Source organism: Heloderma suspectum, chromosome 1, assembly GCF_057233095.1.
Source record: "Heloderma suspectum isolate Gila_16-S chromosome 1, 16-S_ref, whole genome shotgun sequence".
NCBI classification, from domain to species: domain Eukaryota; kingdom Metazoa; phylum Chordata; class Lepidosauria; order Squamata; family Helodermatidae; genus Heloderma; species Heloderma suspectum.
Genome location: NC_139458.1, coordinates 402,746,724 through 402,755,899, shown reverse-complemented (window position 1 = coordinate 402,755,899; position 9,176 = coordinate 402,746,724). Strand labels below are relative to the sequence as shown.

Sequence of the window (9,176 nt, the reverse complement as noted above, 5' to 3'; positions counted from 1 at the left end):
CTGACAGGAAGGCCGGGCTTTGCAACCCTCCTCCCTTGCAACCCTCCTCACTGAGGCTGCAGAAAGACCTGCAGTTGGTGCTTCTCTGACATTGAAGCTCTGATGTTGGAGAGTACAACAAGGAGGCGTTTGCGGCACATGCCAGGACAGGCTGTGGATGTGCAGGTTCCAAAGCCCTCCCATGTCCCCGACATGTCCCTGGAACAGGGGCAAGGAAACTGCCAGGTCTGGGGCTGGTGTAGTTCAAAAGAAAAAATGAATGGCTGAAAATGGCCAAAGAAAAACAATCTCCCCCCACTTGCCGCTTGCACGAACCAAAAGGGCGTGGAAAAGGCAGTTCACCTCTGTTCCTATCTCTCCCATAGGATTGCTTTATACAGTTTGGACATTAGAAAAAAAAGAGATCAAAACAAAGAAAAACTATAAGATTGATATTTTTGTGGATTATACATATATTTGAGTTTGTATTTATTTTGACGTTTTAATTAGAATATAACATAAAAGTAAAACACACAGACACAATCATCCAGAAAGGACTGTGGAGCACTCTTCTGCTCTCACACACTGACCATCGAGCAGCAACTCCACAGCCCAGGGAACGACAGAGCCTGAGGCCTATAGCTGCGTCCTGGCCCCGGACTGGATAGCCAGAAACCAATCCCTCACCTGTGGATTCCATCCCCTCAAACTTTGTGACTTACAGAACAACCCTATGCTTTCTCCTGTTGGACCACTCTGCAAATCCAATGCTCTGCCGGCAGTCACCCAGCAGAGCAGAAGGAGTGACAGGGGTGATCATCTTTCTGGCCTCCTTTCGGTTCCTTTTTTTACTAGATGCGTTTTTGAATGTGTCTAGTGGAGCCGTGGGGACAGGGGTCTTCAGCATCCTGCACATTCTTGGTGCCTCCCCGTCATGCCCCACTCAGGTGAGGAAGCCGCTACAGTTCTTTCTCATCAAGGGGCGGGAGGAAACAATCCCCATTCAGATTTCCCCTTCTGAGGTCACAGCAGTATCTACAGCCTGGGAGGGGAACCTTGAAATATCCTATGGTCCCTGGGATGACCTCCCAGGATTGCTCTCTTAGAGACTCAACTTAGATTGAATACCTGTCAGAGTTGTTTCTCTTGTACTCTCCCCTCTCTTCCCGCCATGTTAAAGAATCCCTAGTTTTTGCTTTTTTCTATTCTATTGTTGCCCACTGGTTCCCCTAACCCCCATGTACATTCAGGGAACATGGTAGGCTGGAGGTACCTCATACTGTTTTGGGGCCCTGGCATCCTTCCCCTTCATCCATCCCATGACCCTTTGGACTCAGGTCCCACAGTTCCTCCAAAACAAGGGGTTGCTGGGTGGGAACATGAGGTTCCCCATATTTCTTCACTTATCATCACAAAAATCCTGTAGGTTAGGTTGAAAGATAGTGACTGGCCCAGATTTACCCAGTGAGCTTCATAGGTGAGTGGGGATTTGAACCTGGGCCTCCACAATCCTACTCCAGCACTCTTTGGCACACCACACTGGTGCTCAGTAAGCCTCCTTGGACAGAAATTATGAGTAGAGCTGTACCTGCTGAGGAACTCCTGGAATGAAGAAAAAAGTAGGTAATCTATGGCACTGAAATCGAGGTCTGTCTCATTTAGGTGGAACTGCATGAAGACCAGTTCTCGTTTCTTCACATCCCGAGGTCCTTCCACAATGACAGCATTTTTCTATGAGCACAAGGAACAGAGAAGGGAAGTAGGAAGAGGAGTCAGACAGGCAAAAAGGAATAATTCCATCCTGTGTCAACATGTGTTTCACTAGATTGATTAGGGCAAAGAGATTTTCTGGGGGTTTAAATCTCCAAGGCAGGTTCAGAGGAGAGGGCCTTTTCAGTGATGCTGCCACACTAATTTTGAAATGGTCTACCCAGCAAGGCCTGCCTAGAACCAACATTGTCATCTTTTTGGTGCTTAAGATTTTCCTCTATTCCCAGACATCTAATGGCATAACATGAGCTCCTTAATACATTAGCTGAATTATTTATGGCTATCACTGATGTTTTTATTGTTTTATGGGGTGCTGGTAGTTTAGTGGATAATTGTTTTTAGCTGTTTTAAATTTTCTATGTTTTAATTTTGTTGTAAGTTGCCTTGTGACTTTTTTGAAAAAGGCATCTAAGAAATTGTTATTGTTGTTGTCCTGTACTCCTCCAGTTTTCTTCATGGGCAGACAACCTGGTATCCTGCAGATGTTTTGGACTACAACTCTCATAAATCCCAGCCAGCATAGCCAATGGTCAGGGATTCTGGGAGTCTTGGTCCAAAACATCTGGAGGGCACCAGGTTGCCCATGGTGGCTCTATGTAAAAATAATCAAGAATACTTTGAGGCAAAACCAAAATAAAATACGTGTGCTTATCATTTTCTATTCAATGCAGTGCAAAAACAAAAAAGCCACTCCCCCAGACTTGTCACATGACCAGCAAGGTCCTTAATAACAACTGACACTGCAAGCTAGGAGATGCTTGGAATAGATCAGACAATTGCCTGAGTGAACAGTGGAATGCCTGAGAATAATAATTATATAAAGCAACTCAGTTTTTCAAAGCCTTCAGCAACGTTACCATGGAAACCCTCTCTATGCTCTCTATGATAGGCCAAAATTATTAGGGGAGGTTCACACAAACCTGCTCACTTGTTGACAGCACATGTCAAGGGGTTGTGCTGGCTAGCCACACCCCTGTCAACAATGTGTGTGCTTTGGCCACAGCCCTGCACATTTGACAATAGTGGGAACAGGCCTCCATATGTACTGTCATATGTGCATAGGGCTCCCCCACACGAGTGGGAATCGTCATTGGCCCAAGGTTACCCTACATGCTGGATGCCCAGCTGTTGGGGGGCATGGCTAGCAAGCATGGCAGGAATGGCTTATGTGGGTCAACCCCACAAATGCTTCATGGGTGCTTTGAACACGTAAGTGAACACCCCTATTATCACCCCTATATGTTTTCACAGTCCCACATACGTTGTCACAGGTGCTAGCCAATGCAAATTTGCAGCAACTGTAGACAACATCTGAACCAGCCTTCACATCCCTTCTTAAGAGGGTCAGCCTCTACGTTAGGCAAAGGGCAATTTTGAGAAGTGCATACAAATAAGCAGATGTATCATACTGGGTATTTTTAGCCTTTAAAAGAGAAGACTGAGGAGGGACATGACAGCAGTATTCAAGTACCTGAAGAGCTGTCACACAGAAAATGGACACATCCTGTTCTCTGTAGTTGGAAATAATGGGCTTAAGTTACAGGAAGGCAGATTTCGGTTGAACACCAGGAAAATCTTCCTAACCGTTCACACAACATGCTAACCCATTCTCAGTGGCTGAGTGTGGGTTGTTTTGAACTGTGAGTTGTTCGTTGAACCATGGGTTAATGTGTTGTCTGAATGCAGCCATGATGGCTTGTTAACCATGCAGTGTGGCTTATTTTCTCCAACAAGCCACCTTGAGAACCCATGGTTTGTTGTTGGGTTGTTCAGAGTGGTTAATAAGCCACACTGTGTGGTTAACAAGCTACCCTGGCTGTGTCCAGACAACATGCTAACCCACCCTGCACAAAACATGCTCCATTCAGACAACATGCTAACCCATGTTCAAACAACCCACAGTTCAAAACAGCCCACACTCAACCACTGAGTGTGGGTTAGTGTGTTGTGTGAACAGCCCCTTATGAGTGTATGTTGTCGATCACAAGCTGAATATGAGCCAACAATGTGGTGTGGCTGCAAAAAAGGCAAATGCTCTTTTGGGCTGCATTAATAGAAGCTTAGCTTCCAAATCCCAGGAAGTACTACTTCCCCTCTACTCAGCACTGGTTAGGCCTCATCTGGAGTACTGTGTCCAGTTCTGGGCACCACACTTTAAGAAGGATGCAGACAAACTGGAGAGAGTTCAGAGGAGGGCAATGAAGACCATCAGAGAACTGGAAACAAAGCGCTATGAGGAGAGACTGAAAGAACTGGGCATGTTTAGCCTTGAGAAGAGAAGACTGAGGGGGAGATATGATAGCACTCTTCAAGTACTTGAAAGGTTGTCACAGAGAAGGCCAGGATCTCTTCTTGATCATCCCAGAGTGCAGGACACGGAATAATGGGCTCAAGTTACAGGAAGCCAGATTCCGGCTGAACATCAGGAAAAACTTCCTGACTGTTAGAGCAATACGACAATGGAACCAATTCCCTAGGGAGGTGGTGGGCTCTCCCACACTGGAGGCGTTCAAGACGAGGCTGGACAGCCACCTGTCTGGGATGCTCTGACTTGGATTCCTGCATTGAGCAGGGGGTTGGACTCGATGGCCTTGTAGGCCCCTTCCAACCGTACTATTCTATGATTCACACGCACTATAAGCAACAGACTTTGCTCGACGTAACCTTGTTCACATCGGTGTAGTAAATGAGTTTGCCAAATAAAAGAATCTTCCAAGGTTGTTTCAAAAATCTGCAAGTAAAGTTTGACAAACAAACAAAAAAGAGCAGGGGAAATTTCACAGCACCTCCCGGTTAGCACTCAGGCACCACAGCTATGTGTGCAATAGATCGTAGCCCTCCCTCTATTTAATTATTACCTTGGTTTGATTAGTAAAAGGATCTGTGTAGTTGACTCTCTGAGTAACGCATTCAATTTTTCCTGGCTGGCCTGGGTTTACCAGCGGTGGGATGTAATCGTAGTAGTGATGCTTGCAGGTCAGCAGGTCGGCCTTGCCTGGGTAGAGGGCAATACCTATCGTGGAAGAACAGGGTTATATTTCTAATAAACTGGATCAGCCACAGTCTCCGTAAACCCAGCCAAACACAGCATTGCAACTGAGATGTGCCATTACTTAAAACATAGAACGTAGGGTGAAGGTCTGGATGGACAGAACATTCAGCTGTGCCTGGGAATCAGGGCATGAAATCCAGATTTGGCCATTAACTCTGAGGGCAGCCATACAGCCCAATGGTACAGTGCATGCACTGTATGTAGGAAGTCCAAAGTTCTATCCATAGCATGTGTGTATTCATAGGGACCAGCAGTGGGAACTGCCTGTCTATTTGTGCTGTCTATTTCTTTTATCAATCTTGTTTTAATTGTGATTCTAATTGACTTACTTTTTTGCTATGTTTTAATTAAGATTTTGTTTTTAATTCTGTACTTTTATTATTGTCAGCCGCCTTGAGTGCCTTTTTTGGAAGAAAGGCGGGATACAACCTTAATAAATATAATAAATAATAAATAAGATTTCTGCCCAACTTGCAGAGAACTGCTGACAGACAGAAATCAGTACCTGGCTAGATAAAACGAATTGTCTGACATAGCGCAAGGCAGTACTCTTCAGTCTTTTTAAGCAGAGAGACAACCTTTGACTTGAACGAGCAATACAAGACCCATTTATTTTATTTTTTCTGGACATATTCAGAAACATCTTTAACAACAAAATACTGAGGTGCTGTCAGAGCAACCCTCCTTAGTTAGGGGTATGGTGCATTTGTGAATCTTAACACACCAGTTAAAGAATAATTATATTAGGCAGCTCCTTATACCTGTAGATGCTGTTATCTCTGCATTCTCTCTCAATCTTAATCTGTAAAATGGGCATATTAGTGACCCATCTCCCAGGGATGTTGTGGACTAAAATGTTATAAAAGGAATCAATAATTGGAATAGTATAAACAGAAATGTATGGACTGAGAAGTACACACTGCTACCTGCGTCATCAGTGGGACATTAAAAATGTTCATGATAGAAGGTCTTATCAAGGGGTATGAGCCAGAGTCATTGTTAAGTGGGGCTTCCCCATTGCTAGCCATGCCCTCACTTTCACAAACCTCTGCCTGCCATAGCTGCCACTGTGAGCCAGGAAAGCTCTGGACTGCAGCTACTAGCTTTGCCATTCTGGCTGGGGATGACAGGAGATGTAATCCAACACATCTGGAGGGCACCAGGATGGGGAAAAGGTAAAAAGGTGTCCCCAACCAGTCGTGTCCGACTCTAGGGTGTGGTGCTCATCTCCATTTCTGAGCCGAAGAGCCAGCGCTGTCCGAAGACGCTTCCGTGGTCATGTGGCTGGCATGACTGAACACCGAGGTGCACGGAACGCTGTTACCTTTCCCGCTGAAGCAGTGCCTATTTATCTACTTGCAATTTCTTGCTTTCGAACTGCTAGGTTGGCAGGAGCTGGGACTGAAGACGGGAGCTCACTCCGTCATGCAGCATTCGGGTCTCAAACTGCTGTCCTGCCGACCTTCCGGTCTGCAGTTCAGTGTCTTAACCACTAAGCCACTGCGGCCCCATTTAGGATGGGGAAGGTTGTTCCAAATAAACTACAAGATGCCCATCATTCTGAGAAGTGGGATGGCTGTGGAGAGAGAGCTTTTGTATAGGAAGGATCCCCAGGAAGCACAGGTCATCTCTGTGCATTCTGGGTTCCATTTCTTGGCCATGCTAGAGTGGGACAGAATATTGGGAAAATGGGATGGAATGTTTGGAATTGGCTTTTACACACACACAGAAAGAGCGAGTGCACCAAAATATTCAGACCTAATATTTTTTATTTATTTATTTATTTATTTATTTATTTCATTTCTATACCGCCCAATAGCCGAAGCTCTCTGGGCGGTTCACAAAATATTTTATTGGGCAGAATTCGCTTCTGCAAGTGATGCCCTCATTTTGCTGGGCTGGTGAGAAAAGGATGCCACAGCACCACCTTCTGAAACCTACTGGCCAGGTAAGAGCAGAAACACCATAAAACAACACTCCCACCCACCCACCCACCCCACATAGGTGGCCCAGAAAGAGACTATGGTCAACGGTATTGAACATTACTAAGAGATCTAGGAATATCAACATGGTCACACACCCCAAGTCTCTGTCCTGATACAGGTCATCCACCAAGGCAACAAAGGCAGTTTCCTTCCCGAATCCTGTCTGAAGTCCAGACTGAAATGAAGCCAGACAACTGGGTTCGCTGCTCGCTGGAATCTATAATTCCAACACCAAAGGATCAAACAAAGGTACCTCTAGCAACAGGCTTGAAATTGTTTTAATTAGCAACAGCCAGTTTAATGGCCTACCCCAGCAAACCTTAGCCAGTGATAGGGACGGGGTCAAGCAGGCGCATTTTGGGGCAAACAAGTCCAAGTAATTACCCACACCATCATGTATCAGTAACTGGAACTCATCCAACACAAGAGGCAGCTCTGGATGCCACCGCCAAGAACTCTGTATCCAATATGTTACCCAAGCCTGAATGCATGCAGGCCATTTTATCCGTAGAGCATTTGGGAAAAAAAGTCACAGTGTGCTTCTGAGGAGAAGAAAAAAACCTCTTCACTGCCATCACCGCCCTGGAATAGGCTTTCAAATGTACTCTAAGCCATCTTCCATACAGCGGAGGCTCCGATGTCAGTGGGGCAGTGAAGCAGCTCCAGGTTTCAATCAGAACCAGTCAGAAATCTAAAGGAGCTATTCAAGGTGCTCCTTTAGAGTTCTGACTGAGCCCCGGAGCAAATTCACTGCCCCACTGACATTGGAGCCACCAGGCTCCACTGCTTCTTGTTTCAGGTTTTTCTTCACTTGCACAACAGCTGTCCAGCCAAAGACCTCATTGCCCATAGCTACCTAAAACACAGTATGCCTCTGAACACCAGTTGCTGTGGAATCTGAGCAGGAGGGCGCTATTGCACTCATGTCCTTCTTCCCACAAGCCTGGCCACCAGAAGAACAGAATGCTGGACTAGATGGACCTTTGGGCTGACATTTGGGCTGACAGTGTAATGACATTAGGCCATGGGGGAAGTTGTACTGGCATCTCCAGGTAGGGGTGGAAAAGACTCCTGTTCGAAACTCTGGATAACTACTGCCAGGCAGTGTAGACCAGGGGTAAGCAAACTGGTGGCCTCTAGATGTTCTAGACTAGAACTCCCATAAATCCCAACAGTCAGGGATTCTGGGACTTGTAATCCAAAACTTCTGGGGAGGAACCAGGTTGCCTACCTCCATTATAAATGATACCGAGCTAGGTCTCACTCGGTAACATTTAGTTTCATCCTTAGAGTCCCGCAAAGGACTACACACAGGGCGTGTTTACACAAAGCGCATTAAATGCTGCTCACTTGTCATGGCTTCCACCCGAGGCCTCTGAACAAGTGGAATCTCCAACAGAGTTTTCAGCATCACCACAGAACTACAGCCTCAGGATCCCTTGAGAGAACCTTCAGCCAGCTCACACATATAACAACACTTACGTAACTACAAGGCAGCCTAAGTCCTACAACTCAACACCAGACAGGTTCTGAGAGCAGGTAAAGCTGAGCGACAGTCAACAGTACATTTGTGAGAGTTCAAACCCCAACTTCAGATGCTTCCCGATTCCCCACAAAAGCATGTCACTCCGCATCCTGTCTTACCTGGTGCGTCGTACGAAGGCACCTCCTTGTAAGAGACGGACATCACCGGGTGCTTGAGTTTCTCCCTGAAGTCGGCAGTGGTTTGGTAGACCAGGAAAACAGCGACAGCCATCAGAAGCAGGTATATGAAGAGGAGAATGACGGAGAAGACGTTCTTCAGGCAGGACTTGCTGAACCGCACCGAAGGGCTGTTGCTGTCTAGGGCCAAACAAAGCATTAATCTGAGATCTCGTCAGAATTTCAAGATCTCCTCACCCCTGTGTTCAAGAAGAAAGAACTGCCAATATCATACTGCCCCTATACAAATCTATGGTGCGACCACACTTGGAATGCTGTGTCCAGTTCTGGTCACCACACCTAAAAAAAGATATTGTAGAGCTGGAAAAAGTGCAGAAAAGGGCAACTACAATGATCAAGGGGCTGGAGCATCTCCCCTATGAGAGAAGGTTACAACAGCTGGGATTGTTTAGCGGGGAAAAAAGGAGGGTAAGGGGAGACATGATAGGAGTGTACAAAATTATGCATGGCGTGGAGAATGTGGGTAGGGAGGCATTTTCTGCCTCTCTCAAAATACTAGAACCCAGGGTCATCCTATGAAGCTGACTGGTGGGATATTCAGGACAGATAAAGGGAAGTACTTCTTCACACAGCGCATAAACTATGGCGTTCGCTACCACAGGATGTAGTGATGGCCACCAATTTGGATGGCTTTAAAAGGGGGTTGGACAAATTCCTGGAGGAAAAGG

At 46.1% G+C, this 9,176-nt stretch overlaps 1 protein-coding gene across 7 annotated transcripts in view; it reads right to left on the bottom strand.

Annotated features, from left to right (window-relative positions):
- The window catches only part of PACC1 (proton activated chloride channel 1), a 42,643-nt gene that overhangs the window by 19,082 nt on the left and 14,385 nt on the right, over positions 1–9,176 (bottom strand). For 5 of the 7 annotated variants that reach the window (XM_084828862.1, XM_084828859.1, XM_084828865.1 and 2 more), the window contains exons 3-6: positions 8,431–8,624; positions 6,882–7,003; positions 4,608–4,762; positions 1,568–1,710 (exon numbers count right to left, since the gene is read on the bottom strand). In XM_084828862.1, coding sequence (XP_084684988.1) covers positions 1,568–1,710; positions 4,608–4,762; positions 6,882–7,003; positions 8,431–8,624 — 614 coding nt within the window. Of the gene's footprint in view, positions 1–1,567; positions 1,711–4,607; positions 4,763–6,881; positions 7,004–8,430; positions 8,629–9,176 lie in introns of all 7 variants that reach the window. The other 2 variants (XM_084828863.1, XM_084828866.1) reach the window with 1 other exon arrangement.